The sequence below is a fragment of the Poecilia mexicana genome, unplaced genomic scaffold (assembly GCF_051168715.1).
Source record: "Poecilia mexicana isolate PSO_F unplaced genomic scaffold, ASM5116871v1 scaffold_2, whole genome shotgun sequence".
Taxonomy (NCBI): domain Eukaryota; kingdom Metazoa; phylum Chordata; class Actinopteri; order Cyprinodontiformes; family Poeciliidae; genus Poecilia; species Poecilia mexicana.
In genome coordinates, this window is record NW_028263371.1 from 50,702,415 (window position 1) to 50,720,692 (window position 18,278).

The window sequence follows — 18,278 nt, forward strand, 5'->3', positions numbered from 1 at the left end:
TAATGATTAAAAAATCTTGGAATCTCTCGTGGCAGCGAGTCAGGGCTTGCTACTCAGCTCTTCCAGACTAGCGGCAGCAGCAATTAGTAAACACCTGGTGGAACTGAGTCTGCTGAGCTCATCCAGACTATTTCTCAGTCAAACATTCCTAAGAATGGCTGCAAGCTGCATTAAGGCAGAGCAGTGTTGTGATGACATGTCAAAACCGGAGCGTAAGAAAGAGCAGAAGCTTCTTAAAGAGACAGAGGCCATAATTCTCTTCAGTCATGTTTGATGTATATGCAGCATTTTTATATCAACTGAAGGTAACGTTGTTACTTCATTGTGCAATAAGCATGGTAAAATAGCACAGTTGGTGTTATTTGTGTTAAGGTCTGTGTTATTTGTGTATTGAAAGGTCTTCTACAGTTCCTTTGCTGAATCATAGCAAACTTTTTTCTTTTTCACCCACGCAGCTGAAGTTTTGTAGTTGCGCTTGAAATAAATGTTCAGTTGCATGGATTCAGTTTGGTCAAGCTTTGGCTGCCGGGCATATAAGAATCTAGAGGGTTTTAGAGGTGTTTATTATCTACCTGGCATCATTTGCACCTTAGCAACGTGAAAAGACTTCCTAATGAAGCTTCTAATGTTCTCCTTTTGTAATTTATAGAGATCCAACAGAGGCACTTTACAAATCTGGGAAATATTTGCTGTGCAGTGCCTTGATTCCCACAATTGTCTTCTTTACCTCCACACACTAATCCAGTTCTTCATACTGGGCATGCATGTGGTGACAATGGAGAGGAAAACCTCCCGTTTAACAGCAGGAAACCTCCAGCAGAACTGGACTAAATGTGACTCACCATCTAGGACTTTAAGTAGACAGACCGCACAAACAAAAAAGAAACAGAAGCACTGGTGTAGAAGTACCTTTCATGTTTAAGAAAAAGCAAATGCTAAATGGCAGTAGTAACTTCTTTAGTAGTTTCAATTAGGTGAGAAGCACAGCTAAACAAAAATGGGATGAAAGAGAGCATTTATAGTTAGCCTCATCAGCTCAGCTGGTGGCTTTGTCTGAAACAGAGACGAAGTTAAACACTGACTGACAATAAACGATAGAATAAGTAGAAAAGCAGATAAAAGCAAACAAAAATATATATTTTTTATAATTTTATGTACTTATTCATACATGGATTTTTCATTCTGTACATCAGATTTTGTTATTTTTAAAGCACTTGTCCCCAAATGCCAAAAATGTTTGAATTGAAGATGAGTAGGCAATCTGTGTGTTGCAAATATTCTCTGGGAATGCACTGACTCGAGTCCACGTTTGCAGGACACGCTTACAGGAGGTGTGATGTCAACGGTTCCTGGGTCTTTGTGGAGCAATGGAACAAAACGTGGACCAATTATTCAGAGTGTCTACGGTTCCTTCAGCCCCTCAGCGATGAGGAAGCAAGAGCAAGTATTAATGTGGAATATAACAAGAATTTTTGTTAATATTGTCATTCAGAGAGCCTGGTGATTGCTCAACCTTTCAACAAAGGCTGCACCAGTGTTCACAGTTCATATGTAAAGCCTCAGTTCTCTTTTTTTCCCTTTCATTGCATGTTAGAAGAAAAGCAAACCTGTATAAATGCACTCTTTCTTCTCTGTGATGAAGTACCAAGTACCAAAGAAACAAACTGTTCACAAAAGCATTGTAGCAAGGAACATTAAAATATGAAAGCTATGACCTAATCAAAAACTGATGAGGCAAAAGGAATAATCACAAAGACAGTCAGCTCCTTCACTCCAGTAAACAGGCATCATAGCTTGTTTATTCATCAAACCTTGATGATCTGTGATGAACTACGACAAGGCTTTCTGGGAAATCTGAATTACAGCTTGGATGGGGGGATATTTTGGTCAGCTTTGCTGCTTAAAATGCAGTAAATAACTCTCTATCATTATTATGCACATTATAAAACTTAGATTTGAAATAAACAGTTGACTATGTGAGTGGAAATCAATGTATTTATACAGAAATGGGAATGCGTCTTATATGTTATCTTTCTTTCTATGATAAATAAAAATAATATTACAGGGAAACCGATACGAGAACATTATATTGTTTCCAGCAGCAGCTCAGATGAAAAGTTTCATAGTTAAACTGAATGGCATCAAATATATTGCTTCTATGAAGAGTAAAAAAACTGAGAACATCAAGTTAAAAATTGGAAAAAAAGAGTAAATAATGGAAACCCCAGTGAGTAGAAGAAGAATGTAGCTGATTCAGTATTTTTCAATTGTAGTGACTAAAAAATGAATTTAGATTTCTGAGTCTCAGCTCAGTTATCAGTAAAATAATCAAATTTTTATTTTTTATTTTACAAATTTAATTTTTATCAGGTAGAAAACTCTTATCCTCCATTGATTTGATTGAAAAGCAAGTTATTTTGTTGTTTAAACTTAATTTCCTTACGTTTTTTAATGTATTAAACAAAAAAAAAATACATTTCTATTTATTTATTTTATTATTGTGATGTAAACAAATCAAATAAAGGCATTAAGATTAGCTGAACAGACACAGAAACAAAATAAATGTGCAGTGGAAGCACAGTGTTATATGTTGATGTGCTTCATAAATGAGAAAGAAAGAACAAAAGAAGGAGAAAAGGAAAGAAAGATGGAAAGAAAGAAAGAGAGAAAGAAGAAAAAGCATGACACAATAAGGAGAAAATATAAATTAGATTTATTTTAAAAGTGAATTAGATTTTCACTTTGTGTTTTTGATTCTTTCTAAGCATGGACATATTTTCTTGTGTTTGCTCATTAACAGAAAGGCTTTAACTGATAGAAAAGGTGCAAAAGAATTACATTAGGATGAATAGAGAAGTCTGCTGAATTTATGATGCTTTCTTTATAACTTTGTAATTTTTCTGTTTTTATTATGTGAAGCACCTTGAACCGCCTTGCTGCTCAAATGTGCCATACAAATAAACACTGATTTGATTTAGATTTTTGATAAAAAAGGACGCAACCAACATATTTCCTTCCTGTAACGGTTAAATTAAACAAAGACAATCACAACAAAATACCTCCACTTTTATACCAGCTGTGTTCAACATTAACTTTCTGACTTCTAAGTTGTGTTTCAATGTTTTCACACTCAGTTTGACGTGTAAAGCAAAATACATTTCTAACATAATAGAGCTAGTAAAAATAAAAGGTTTTACATCCTTTGTGGACATGTAAGCTTTTATGTAGTTGTTATGCTTTGTGACTCAGTGAGACATTTTAAGGCTTTGTGCCTTAAATGTCATCATCGGATGGTGTGACTGAAGGTCTGCGGCACTCTCATCCATTTGGTTTTAACGCCACGCTTCACTGCTGATTTGGTACTTGAACTTCAAATCACTTTTTTTTTTCTCGACTTACGAACGCTCAGTTTCACTGCTTCTCTTAAACTGAAACAGTGCCACTTTAATTTTGACTGTCATTTATTTATTTGCTGAAAATTTAGATTCTGTGGATAAAAGGAAAAAACAGATAAAGCAGAAATGCTTTTGGAAGATCATGTTTTCCACCTTTTTATATTCAGTAAGCTGCACCAGCAACCCCTGGTATATGGAGAATATAATCTGCTATAAATAAACATCTTTAGGGAAAGAGATGGAGCCTCCTTTTAACTTTATCACCAACATCTTTCAGCCTATTTTCCTCTGACCATTGGTTGGAAAAACAGGCTATTTCAGTTTTCAGACCATTTTTAGGCTTATTTGGACATTTTTATTTTACTGTGCTTGTGTAAGACTTGTTTAAGACTGTCTAGACGGTCCTGTGAGACATGCTTGTGTGTTTTCTATAGCAGAGAACTAAACAGCATTTTTTTTTCTCCCTGCATGTTCACAGCGAGACTTCTTTGAGCGGCTGTATGTCATGTACACCACCGGCTACGCTGTGTCCTTCAGCTCTCTGCTAGTGGCCATCATGATCATTGGATACTTCCGGTAAGAAGATACTTCCTGTATTCTTATAAACTGGTTAATGACTAGTTAAAATGATCACAAACTAATTTGTTGCACATTTTATAGAACTACAAATACTTGGCAAAAAGTGACAGTTTGAGGTCTTTTGAAACAATTGCATCATTTAATCCTCGACAGCCCTTCAGTCCACAAGTTATCCAACGGTTTTGAAAAGTTTTTTTGACAACGGTGACAGAAAAAAAAAAAGGGTATGCGTTTGCTCACAAGTCTTATATGTCTGAACCAGCTGGTGGAAATAAAAGCAGGTGAAAAATAATAATAAACTGGCTGACATTTTAAACCTTTGGGGATTCAAAACTGACAGTTTTTGTGTTTTCATCGTATGAGTCACTCACTCTCGGCACAAAAAATGGACTGTAGTTTGTTATTTTAACAATTTTTGAGAAGACCTCTTCTATAAAAGGTAATAGGTTACCCAAAGGGAAGCACTTCAGCAATGCTCCCAAGGTGGAAAGGGGTGGTTTGATCCTTAATATTATGCCTCTACTCAGTTATTCTGCACACATTTTTCACAATGTAGACATTCAGCAGCTTCACCCAAGCGCTTGATATGAAAAGCCACAGCGTCTTCAAAAGCACCAAGGGAACAGCACAAATCAAGGAGCTCTCCAAACAAACTCAAGGACAAAACTGTGAAGAAGTGTAGCTTTATGTTTGCTTGTAAACATGAAGAAAATGAGAAAAGCCTTCAGGGTCCATTAACTCTGTCTTTTGGGAAATAAAAGAAAGTCCAAATGAAAGTCCACAAATGAACAGAGAAAACAAAAATATATCACTTAAAATGAATTGCTAGAAGAAAAAAGTAATTCTTACACTTCAAGAAAATAAAACAATATAAGTCTGAATGGCCAGATTAGACAATTTAGTTTGTTGGTCAATCAGAATAAGATATTTCAAGACATTTTCTAAAAATAGTTTAGAGATAGAGCCGTCATTTCAGTGATGAGGCAGGAAACTGTGAGATCCCACTGGATGTTTGTAGGAGCTTTAAATGTCAAAACCCAGTGGATTATAGAACAGATGAGTGATATTTGTTTTCTGTTACATCACTTCCAAAAGCAGTGTTTGCACTCAACCCTGTGTTGGTCTTCAAATAGCTGCTGCTGTGCATTGTGGGATACGTAGTGTGGTTGTCATCCACAATACATAACCAGCTGGCAGGCATTTAATGATGGATATGTTTATATTTCCAGTCAAAGTAAACATGTTGGTAAAAATAAGAGTTGCTTAAACCTAAATCTGTCATGTGTATGAATAATTTTAATCACAAACCCAGACATGTCTTAAAACCTTGTAATTAATACCTAATAGATTCCTGTACATTGTTAAAATAATCTACTTTCATTTGTTTAATGTTGTGACATTGTTTTAAGGAATTTTCTCATTTAGACTGTAGAATATGTGTATTTGCAGATTTAAAAAACAATCATAGCACTCTAGAAATGTTTGCATGTTTCACGTAAAGGTTTTATACTCAACCTTCAATCTTTAAAGCTTCAATATAAAATTTTAACCAACAATCCTATGAGTGCTTCAAACTACTTCTCAAGCCTTGGACATATACTAGAGCCAAGAAACCATGTTTGAATCAAGAGATTTAGATGTAAAAATGCCAGAAATAAAAAAAAACAAAACACTTTTTAATTCTTCACTTTGAGTCACATTTGTTTGTTGAACTCCAAGAAAATATGAGCCTGAAAATATTGTCACAAAATGTGTCTAACACAACAAAGTCTGGTTACTGATTTATTTGTATTAACATTCTAATGTGAAAAATCCTTGAAAAACTTCTACATCAACTTTTGATTTCCTATCGCACATTTTATTGTCATTCACACAAACATTCATAAAGTTGTTTGAATAATTTCCTCCTGAAAACTCATCATAAAACAACCATGACCTTACAAGGTATGGAAAAGGCCTTCTGAATCTTTTCACATTGTACGAGTTTATAACTACAAACTGTAACATGCATTTTATTGGGACTCTTTGTGACTGACAACAGAATCCCAAACACAACGGAGCATAATTGCGAAAAAAAGAGAAAAATTATACAAGTACAAATCAGTACAAACACTAGACTTCAGTCAAACCTGATTATTAAACTCAGTTGGCTTGTTAGCTTTTCTCTGAAGTTTTTTTATTTTTTTTTTAAAAAGGCATTGTGAAAACCAAGAAACAGAGCAAGAAGGTGGGGGAAGAACGTTATGGAGAGTTTAGAGCAGAGTTAGGTTTAGAAACAATATCCCAAGTTGTACATTTTTCCTTTACGAAATAATCAAATCTGGAGAGTTTAGCATAAAATGATCAAGACTACAAAAAATATAAAGTACTAACACAGTACTTTATACTACTATAGCATAAAGTACAGATTATTCCACTTTAACAAGACATTTTTCATGTTTTAAAGTAAAAAAAATCTGTCAGCGGAACTTCTACTTTTTAAAAATTTACGAGAATTATTCACTTATATCAAGCTTATTCACCTTGATAAAATGTTACTTTTAAGTTATTTTGTCATATTTTAAGTTTGCTAAGGTATTTGCACTAACTAGACAGAAACTAGACAAAAAATACTTGATAATATTATTTTACAGTGATCTTGTGAATTCTCATTTATGTTTCTCAAAAAAAAGTAATTTATAACAAAACCTTTTCCAGATAACTTTAGATGCTTTTGGAAATGTATAGTGAAAGCTTATCTTCTCTTGGCAGATAAAATTTATCTATAAAAACTTGGACTGTTCTAAAAAAAATCTTCTTTCAAGTTCTTGATGTGTGTATTAAAATAAAAAACAACTAACGTCAGAACATTTAAATGCACAAACAACGTGAAATAAAGTACAAGAGCTTTCAAACTATGAGGTAATATTTTATGATGAAATTTTATTCAAACACATTCAAAGATTTTAACCATTTTATTCTTTCTTTTGCCTTTTTTTAGAGCAGGTGATATTCATCCTTACAATAAACTCTCCTGATTTGAATGGAAGCATCTTTGCGACTGGTCTTTGAGTTTGTATCAGAAACTTCAGTCAAAAACATGCACACCTCAAAACAGGAATAAAGGAAGGTGATCAGACGTGCATTTCTGATAAAGACCACAGAGCATAAATTCTGCATGAGTTGCTGCTGCCTTTTCAAAGGGCCGTCAAGCCGCCTTTTGACAGAGGTCTCACATCTGCCGTGTTTGACTCAACAAAGCAACGTGTAAATCTTTGATCTTTACAAACCTCTTACAGTATTCATTGCTGTTTGCCAGTTTCCTGTTGTAGTGTGAATATTCCCTCGTCGCCAATGCAAAGCTTTACTTCAATTGCAGCACGGTATCCTGTGCAAGCTTTAAGTACTCAACAGCATAGATGTCGGCATTATAATTTCAGAAATAGATGATGACTTTTTTTTTACCTGTTGGTCAAAATGATGGACAACCAAAACACCTATCCTCACCTCTGCTTTTACTGCACTGCTGAGTCAAGTTGTAGTCTGTGATTGATATGGCGATTAAGAAGTCACATTTAATGTCACATAATCACAAAGGATCGAGCAAAGCAGTTCTCCATGAAGGCAGCGGGAAATAATTTTACACACTTTGCATTAATATACTTCAACAGCAAAATAAATCTACAATTGACTTTTTTATTCTTTATGTATGTTTTGGAAGGGGTTTATTGACTAATTTTTTTTTTTTTTTTTTTTTTGCAAAATTCTTTGCAAATATTTCTAAAGCAGAGCCACATAACTGTGAAATCCTGGAGGGACTGAATCAGATTTTTAAAGAATAATCCTGATTTTCAGGACTATTTTCAGCTCTCCTCCCAGTCCTAGCATCTCTGCCACTATAGAAATGCTCTTGGTGTGTGTATCAGTGAAGGAAGATCCCCTTCTACTGGCAGAGCATGAATGCATGAAGCACACATTTTGCATTCAACCAGGCCTTATTCACAACCTGCAGATGTACTGGGATTTTCATGCACAAGTACTTCTCATGTTTACTGGAAATGGCCAGTAAAAGAGAAAAAAAATACAGTGAAAATCACACCATTTGACACTTATGTCTGTAAAGAGCAGGAAAAAAAGAGTTTAGAATTTGAACAGTGTCACAGAAATTGGACATTAAACACATTAGAGAAATTTTCCTGGTCTGAAGTGGAATGATTTTAGGGTCTGAATTTGGTATAAACAACTTGAAAACATGGACCCATGCTGCCTATTATCAAGGGTTCAGGCTGGTAGTGGTAGTGTAATTGTATGGCGGGTGCTGTTGTGGCATTTTTTGGATCCCTTAGTATAACCCAGATACTTCCAACAGGATAATTTACCACTTCAAAAACCTTATATCATGTCAGAGTAGTTTCTAAAACATGGCAGCAAGTTTACTGTACTGAAAAGGTCTCCATGGTTGCCAAATCTCATCTGCCCACATGTCCTTATAGACTGAAAACATCTTACATTTATGTATCTAAACATAAGACCTTAAAAAGTTTTAAATTCATTGAGAAATAATAATAAGATTGCTAGCTGGCTTAATCACAACTCCTACATTTATTTATTCTCACTTAATATTTTCTATGTGGTTTAAGTTTTTGCATTGACTCAAATCTTTGAGTCATGCGCAGACATCTTCACTGCGTTCTGTGACTCGAGGTGTTTGCAGCTGTCGTAGCTGCTGCTAGCTAGTTTATTAGCAAAAGCAAAGCTAGCTCGCACTTTTACATCCATGTTGGCTGTGTGCAAATGTATTGCCAGTTGGCTGGACAATGTCCGTATTTGTCATTGGCACACTTTTGTTGCAAACCCATACAATTTATTTATTAGGTCTTAAATTCCATTTATGGTGGTCTTAAAAAGGTCTTAAAAAGTTATAAATTTGAGTTGGTGAAACATGCAAGAAACCCAGGATCTGTGCCAGGAAGAATTAAGGCAGATGTTCCTAATAAAGTGGTGAGTTCATGTTGAGTCTTCATTAATAATTCAGACTATGATGGATTGGAAAAAGGCCACATCCTATTCTCTTTCTAAAGAATAAGTGCATCAGTTTGTTGCGTAGCTATTTCACCCTGAAAAATAATGTTTCCAATTAATCTTTAAAAGCTCAAAATTCAAACGACAGTCATGCCTATGATGGGTTTATGTGAGCCTCTGATTGCAGCTGTATACTGTTGAATAGTAATTAGCCCATCGTTGCTAATTAAGGACTGCAATCAGGTTTTAGTCATTTTTTTTATGCGAAAGCCTTCATTGTAAACATTGTCATCTTCAGCCCTCAAAATGATGAGTGGGCCACTCATTGAATCGGAGTTGACTCTGCTCTTTCATGCTAATTGAGAGCAGCATGAGCAATACAGGAGCTGGTTAGAACGATAAACCTGTCGGTGCCTGATACTTCACTTCTGCAGTCACTGAGAGCAACAAAGCAGCCTTTAAATCTGAAGTGTGTGGAGTTTCTCTGTTGGCTCCTATTGTATAAATACTGCAAGAGCAACCATGTGCCAAAGCTGAGTCCCATATGTACAATAAGTTGGCTTACGGTGTCCCTGACAATTTCTTCCTCCCTAGTTTATCTTGCAATTTTTTGCTTTGAAAAACTGAGTTACATCCTTGGGCTGCAGCTCTCGTCAAGGTAGTGCTGGATTACTGAAAAGCTTTTTACTGTAAGAAGGGAGCTGATCTGATGTTCAGCAACTACTTATGTTGAAGCCAAGGTGGACCTTATATGAGAGACCGTTTAGACTGTATTTGACAAAAGAAACTGCATATATTCCTTGTTAATACAGAGTAAAGAAAATAATTTCTAAATATCTGATAAATGTCATAGCTTTTAGTTGGAGTTCTTGGTCATACAACTGTATAGAAAGCCAGTTAAAACATTTACGTTGCTTTTGTATAACGTTCCTGGTTTTTCAGCCCTCCATACTTATAACGGAGAGCTGAAATTAGTTATTTGTTTTTCCATAACCATTAACCGTAACTTCTCTGATCCTGGCAGGCGCCTTCACTGCACCAGAAACTACATCCATATGCACTTGTTCGTTTCCTTCATGTTGCGGGCTGTCAGCATTTTTGTGAAGGACAAAGTTGTCTATTCGAGTGCCGGATTGCAAGACTTTGACTTGGCCCTGCTGGATAACCTGAAAACAGTGAGCATTTCATCACTCGACAAGTCCCAGTATGTAAGTATCAAGTCGTCTTCTTGAACGTTTTCTTGTAAAATTTGTTTTAAAATTGCTAAAACATTCATGTCCTTGTCATGGCTCTCTTGTAATGAGAGACCAGGTAAAAGGGCAGTGTCTGTATTTTCTGTAGCAGCACAGAAAAACAGATTCTGAACTTGACCTCATTTTAAAAAGAAAAGGCAGATTTGGCAGTTGTGGCAAAGAAAGTAAGAGCGCTCGAGCTGCACACTCTGGTTTATAACTACAGTTGTCAAGCTATTCTTAGCATGTCTGTCAAATTACTAATTAGAGTTTGTTAAACTCATGATACTTTATCAGGAACAAGACATCAGAAAGTATAATATTCTGTTTAAAATGCACAAATGTTTTGGGTTTCCTTTCATTAGTTTATCATAATCAGAATCATGAAGCATAGATATATAAACTTTAGAGGAAATAAAATAAGAATAAAGGAACATCCATGCTGTTAAGCAAAGACCTTAAAGATTTGGCAACATGTGGAGACAAGGATAAATATTACTGCATATATTCTGCATACTAATGAAAGCTAAAGTGTTTCTGTGTTTGATCTGGCAGCAGGAGCATATCTCACACATTTAAGTGAACACAAACTCAGATTCCAGCATGCTGGCCCTGTTTCTGTTAACATATTAAAAGCAAAGGGCGATAGAGAGAATAAATGCATAACAGGATGAAAGAGATGTTTGCAAAATTGGTCCAACCATTCATCTATCTAATGTTGTTTTCCACCTGTTCAAATGTTGTTTAATCATTTACAATCTGCACACAGGAGTAAAGCTAAGTGTAATTATTGACTTCAACTGGTAATCTGCAATTTAAATGCAATCACTTTAAAACATTGAAACATAAAAGCTGCTTAATTTAATGGTTTTGATTATAAAGTGTGATTCATGGATGCAAATAAAATTATATTTTGATTTTATTCAAAAAGAAGTTAATTGGATAATTCTCACTATTTTTAATGGGCCACAAGTGTGACGACAGGGTCGTTGTAAGTCAAAGCAAGAAAGTTATATTTTAATTTTAAAAACTTGTGAAACGTATTGATTTATGTTATGTAATCTCGGATCTACAACATGCTGAGAAAAATGAGTGGTTGTTTGCCATTTTTCATTGTTGCAAATCTTTTCTCCAACGTCAACCCATACATACATATAATAAATCAATATCTTCAATGACAAATGGTGATATTGAACCACAGTGGATTTACAGAACAGTCTGGCTTTGGCATTTCTGAGTTTGTAGAAGCAGATTAAAAGTACACTTTACCGTTAAAAACCTTTTCCTCCATTGTATGCTATTGTACTTGATATTTGTATTTCACATGGAGTAAAATTCAATTTGTGACTCAGAAAATCTCTTCATCTTTATTAGATAAAGTTGACAACAGCCTATTTAAAAAACTGTGCACACTCAACATTCTGCACAATGAAAGTAAATAAAAAGCAAACAAAATATAGCTTGGAGTTTTTTTATTTGAATTTCTGATCTGCACTGATTAAAAAAAAAAAGTTGAACCAAGACAGCTCAGATTATTTATTGAACTTTACTGTGTCACTATTGATTTAGAGCAACATATGCCTGAAGTTATGCTGCACTTCCAATATAAGACATGTTAGAAAAATAAAGATGCATACTGAGGTGATGTATCTGCACTTCATGTATTTACATGGAAAGTCAATATTTGTAACCATCTGGCTTCAACTGTTATACATTATAGATAAGATGATGAAATATGTCATCTGGGGAAGCTCAGAGTGCAAACAGTGTTCAATAAAATGAATTAATTAAAGATGGTTTTTCATCTGATCTATATGCCTAATGGACTTTTCTCTGTGGAGGATATCAGAGCATGAATGGATGGATGGATGGATGCATGGATGCATGGATGGATGCATGGATGGATGGATGCATGGATGGATGGATGGATGCATGGATGGATGGATGGTGTTACTGTATGACAAATGCCTGTCATGTAACTAGAAAACCATAATTGTGTCTACAAAGCTCTAAACATGATTTTTATATACAAACTTGCGACATCCGGGTTTATGTAGAAGTAAACACTCCATATTTGTTGCTGATGCTTATTTGCTACAATAGCCTTACAAAATAATTACAGCTTATTTTTAATTTCGTCTTCATTTAAAGCACTGGTTACCAAACATTTTTGCAGACACACAGAGTTTAAAGTAGTAATAAAATCAGATTTTATCAACATTGAAAGCACAAGATACACTTGGACACTCCTGATTTACAGACTTAAAGGAGCAGTATTATGTAAATTTGACATTTTTGAGCTTAACATCATGTATAATTTTATAGTGTTTTTCCCTCATCAAAAACATATCTGGAGTGTTGAATTGATTCTTTCATGCATGCTTGAGAAATTCTTTAATCTCCGTTGTCGACCATTCAGTTGTGAAAAACAAATGGCTGGACCTAGCCCCGCCTTCGAGGTGCAGCTCCACCTTGTGGCTGGAGTTTCCAAGCATCTGAGATCAGTTTCAAAGTGTTTTTTATATATATATATATATATATATATATATATATATATATATATATATATATATATATATATATATATATATATATATATATATATATATATATATATATATATATATATTGCAAATGTTTCATCCATCATTAATTTAATGGCTTCCTTTGGTCTCCCTGTCATATTCCAGCTTGAATTTATGAGTTTACTTTGTTCACTTGTGTACCTTTTTTCAATTATATGCTAATTTATACAGCAACGCTTTCCCACTTTGCAATCAGATCGTTTCCTCCCTTGGGCTCACCTGTGGTGCAGGGGCTGTTTGTGTGCAGTAATGCGGTCAGCTGATGAATGTGTCAATACAAAGGCAAAACAAGTAAGCTGCATGATAATGAGCACAAATAACATGTGACAAGTCTGAATGCCCTGTCGCCAGATTGGCTGCAAGGTGACGGTGCTGTTCTTCATCTACTTCCTGGCCACCAACTACTTCTGGATCCTGGTGGAAGGCCTCTACCTGCACAGCCTCATCTTCATGGCGTTTCGCTCAGACTCCAAGTACCTCTGGGGATTCATATTCATTGGATGGGGTGAGGAGCAAACCTGCAATTTCTTACACCACTCTTAACACAAAACTATTTATTTTTCCTCTGCTGACACCTCAGCCTCTTGCAAATTATATTCCTTATAATACAAGTTGAATTTGGTTAAAATTTAGAAGACATTTTAACAGCTGTGTAACCCAAATATGTATATATATATATATATATATATATATATATATATATATATATATATATATATATATATATATATATATATATATATATATATATATATATATAAAAATTCCCCTCTCACCCTCCGTGGGTGGTCTCTTTCATCCTCTGAGCTCGGGTCCTCTACCAGAGGCCTGGGAGCTTGAGGGTTCTGCGCAGTATCTTGGCTGTGCCTAGAACTGCACATTTCTGGACTGAGATGTCTGATGTTGTTCCTGGGATCTGTTTGAGCCACTGCTCCAGTTTGGGGGTGACTGCCCCGAGGGCCCCGATGACCACAGGCACCACTGTGGTCTTCACCTTCCAGGCCTTCTCCAGTTCCTCTCTGAGGCCCTGGTATTTCTCCAGTTTCTCATGCTCCTTTTTCCTGATGTTGTGGTTACTTGGTATTGCTACATCCACCACAACGGCTTTCCTCTGTTCTTTATCCACCACCACAATGTCCGGTTGGTTCGCCATTACCATCTTGTCTGTCTGGATCTGGAAGTCCCACAGGATCTTAGCTCGGTCATTCTCCACCACCTTTGGGGGTGTCCCCCATTTTGACCTCGGGGCTTCCAGTCCATATTCTGCACAGATGTTCCTGTACACTATGCCCGCCACTTGGTTATGTCGTTCCATGTACGCTTTCCCTGCCAGCATCTTGCACCCTGCTGTTATGTGCTGGACTGTCTCAGAGGCCTCCTTGCACAACCTACACCTTGGGTCTTGTCTGGTGTGGTAGATCTGAGCTTCTATTGCTCTGGTGTTTAGGGCCTGTTCCTGGGCGGCCAGGATGAGGGCCTCCGTGCTGTCCTTGAGTCCAGCTTTCTCCAGCCATTGGTAGGATTTCCTGATATCAGCCACTTCAGTTATTTGTCGGTGGTACATCCCATGTAGGGGCTTGTCTTCCCATGATGGTTCCTCCAACACCTCGTCCTCTGTTCCCCATTGCCTGAGACATTCGCTGAGCACATCGTCCGTTGAGGCTTTGTCCTTGATGTATTTATGGATCTTAGATGTTTCATCCTGGACAGTGGCTCTCACACTCACTAGTCCTCTGCCTCCTTCCTTACGGCTCGTGTACAGTCTCAGGGTGCTGGATTTGGGGTGGAACCCTCCATGCATGGTTAGTAGCTTCCGAGTCTTAACATCCGTGGCCTTCATCTCTTCCATTGGCCAGCTAATTATTCCGGCAGGGTATCTGATTACTGGTAAGGCATAGCTGTTTATTGCACGGATCTTGTTCTTGCCATTGAGCTGGCTTCTCAGGACTTGCCTTATTCGTTGGAGGTATTTGGCTGTGGCTCCTTTCCTTGTGACCTCATCGAGGTTGCCATTTGCTTGTGGTATTCCCAGGTACTTGTAGCTGTGCTCTATGTCTGCTATCGTTCCCTCTGGGAGTGAGACCCCTTCTGTGCGGACGACCTTATATATATATATATATATATATATATATATATATATATATATATATATATATATATATATATATATATATATATATATATATATATATATATATATATAAACATCTTCTTTAACAAATATATATATATATATATATATATATATATATATATATATATATATATATATATATATATATATATATATATATATATATATATATATATATATATATTTTGTTAAAGAAGATGTTTTTAGGTCTTCTTCATGAAACAAAGCAACTTAAAGTTAGTTCAAGTTGTGTCTTAATGAGATAAAAATGACTCTTACTGAAGATATGAGAAGAAGCAGCACATTTTAGATCAAAATCAAAGAAGAAGAAGGCTCTGATGGTACATTTGTGCCAGGGGACCCGAATAGCCTGCTAATATCTTACAGAGCTTTCTGCTCTGACATTATCTAAGCTGTTGGATTTCTCTATAATTGAATGGAAAACGTTCAGTAGAGAAAATGAGAATTGGGAAACGGAGTTAGGCTTTAGCAACTCATTTTAACATGGCCTGTCTGATCCAATGTTTTTTAAATTCTGGAAATAAGCAAGAGGCGTGCATTAAGATAGACAATTTTATATTAAATTGTTGCCTTTTATGTTTTGTTCTTGTTGTCAGTTCAAATTTGTTTTGGTGCACACTGACTGATTGCATCCCATTTGCAGAATCAACATTGTCAAATATTTTGATCCATTCAAGTTATTTGAAAGTAATTTAGAACTCAAAATAACATTTAATAGCTTCCGAAATGATGTGTGGGCCAGTTAAATATTTGCACATTTTATCCCATTAGTAGTTTAATGTTTTATTTCATCTGCTTTGTTTCTTCATTATCATAGATTTCTCAATTTAGTTGTTTTTTTTTCTTTGCTCTCTTTTTTTTCTGTTAGCTTCAACTTTTATTATATGATTACTACAGTCATGATTAAGAAAATAGCAGAAGAAAGAAGTTGCCTAAAACTCTACTCTCTGATCCTTGGTATTATGGTGGTTGTTAAGATTTTAATTTGTTAAACAAGGCTTTACAAATGGATCACAAGCAGACTGATATTGAGGACTTAAAGGTAGTCATAAATGTATGTTGTCAAAATAAAATTTTTGACAATAAAGATCACAAATCCTCAACGAATCACAATATTATTGCTTTAAATATTGTAAAATTTAAACAGTGTGGTCAAAGGAAGCTGCAGCAGCCAAATTAGCCTCTCTTACACCGTAAAGGTTGTTAAAGATATTTAGATTATGAGGGAATCAACTGAATTGATTGGGACTCTGATCCTATCCAAAGTGTGTCCAGAGAAAAGCGACACCACAATCTGATAATGCACCAAAGTAAAACATTACAATCAGGTATTTCATTCTATAACATGAATATACATGGAGTTTATGTTCTTAAAGAGAGACCCAAAAACAGACAAAAATAAAATTTTTCAATCAGCTGAAAATCTTCTGAACATTAATTTTATATTCTGTTTTGAATGAGTTAGAGAATGAGTTATTGTGCATTCAGAACTAAAACCAGCTGACCAAAGGTGGCAGGAGTTCTGCTTTGGTTGCTAGGTAATGAGCTGGGTTTTGCTGGGTTGCTAGGTAACGGGCTGGCTACACTGAGGTTGCTAGGGGAGGGGCAGTGTGCTGATTTGTGACATTACATTTTTGAAATGGGTATTTTTTTCCACATAAAAACAAAAATTAATTTATTGTTAAAAAAATGTTTTTTTTTTTTTTTTTTTTTTTTTTTAGTTTTTGAGTTGTTTTTAGAAGCAGTCAAGACCAAAATGGAAGCATAAAATTAAACAAAATGTGAATTTTTCATATTAGATCCCTTTTAATGATTTTATTCTCAATCATTTTTATAATGAATGAGAAAGGAATGCTTCAGATTCCTTTCTATGAAGCATGCCATTAGGTAAGAATATATTTTCAACTAATAAGACTGATACAAATTACATATGATTTACAACAGCTCAATTTAATAATTTCACCATTTAGTGAGAGGTTATTCTTACTTTTCTATGCATATTTACACATATCTTGGATTTTCTCTTCTAAAGTTTTGCTCTGAGTTAATTATAGAGTTATCTTTGTTATCAGTCCGGTTGTTTTTGCCTCAGCAGCCCTGCAGTTTTGTTAACTAAAACTTATTAATGTCATCATCCACCTTCCTCTAGAGCTGTACCTGCTTTTCTCATCAGCACCACTTCAGATGACACTTTCTAAAAACACTGCTGCATGACACCAATAGTCTTACAACAACCCACTCTCCCAGAAGTGCCTTTGAATTGCTTCTTATTCTCATATGTGCCTCACTTATAGGCCAGAATACATTTCTTTAAAGAAAATGACACTTCCAGCTGTTTTCTCAGTGGAAGCCTATGGCAAAGACATTGTGTGTGTGTGTTTTTTTTTTTCAGCACATAGCTTGAGCAGTTTTGCTGACATGATGAAAGGAGCTTCAGGCAAAGCATATTCTAACCAAAGGAAGATATTTTATTAGGAAAATGTGTGAAAGATTTCCCTGCCAGCATAAAAATCTACTCTAAAAAAATCAACAGTGGTTCTTTGGTTTCATGTGCTTTTGGACCTCAACAGTTTCTACGTGCGAAAGAAAATTTAAGAACGCCTACAAGTTTCTGTTGAATAGTCAGTGACACTTAAAAACTTCAGAAACACTTATACACGGATCGATAAGATCATAATCGTGCCTCTCCATTTGCTTCTGTTCTCAGTGCTAGTAAGCCCTTCTGACCTAATTTCTCTAGCTGGAGTGAGATAAAATAAAGCATTTAATTCAGATGTCTGGAGCTAACAGAATAGATGCCGACAAATGGGGGAAGCACTTGTCAGTCCATTAAAGTTTAATTTAAAAACGGTGTTAACGTTTAGACGGGTTTCTTATGAAGATGATGGAGGAGGATTTGCTTCAGAGATTCTTATCACTTCTGCTGTTTGGACTTTTGATTACACGGCTAAAGACGTTTCCGCTGAATAGACAGCATTAGTGATGACAGTGTAAGTGAATAGATATGCTAAATTTTGCTTTATAGCCTAAATTTATGGTAACTGACCACACTTTACCTCAGACCTCTTTTTGTTTTTAGAATAATTTAAATAATTTCTGGAACAACTGCATCTATAAGTTTGTAGACAGTCCCGTAAACCCTAAATTCAGTTTAGTGTGATTTATTTCCTAATTTGTTTGAAGTTCATCCAAAAATCAACTATGTTAAGCGTGCTTTAAATGCATTATCAAATCTACATGAGCAATCTGATAAAATAGTTAAAAACAAGGCAGCAGATGTATGTAGCTTTTAGCACCAACTTCTGTATCATCCTATTTCACATTTGTTTTT

At 35.4% G+C, this 18,278-nt stretch overlaps 1 protein-coding gene across 1 annotated transcript in view; it reads left to right on the forward strand.

Annotated features, from left to right (window-relative positions):
• pth2ra (parathyroid hormone 2 receptor a) overlaps positions 1 to 18,278 on the forward strand; it is a 54,397-nt gene that overhangs the window by 12,063 nt on the left and 24,056 nt on the right. The window contains exons 4-7 of the mRNA XM_088002305.1: positions 1,316 to 1,440; positions 3,874 to 3,971; positions 10,000 to 10,183; positions 13,144 to 13,297. Coding sequence (XP_087858431.1) covers positions 1,316 to 1,440; positions 3,874 to 3,971; positions 10,000 to 10,183; positions 13,144 to 13,297 — 561 coding nt within the window. The remainder of the gene's footprint in view (positions 1 to 1,315; positions 1,441 to 3,873; positions 3,972 to 9,999; positions 10,184 to 13,143; positions 13,298 to 18,278) is intronic.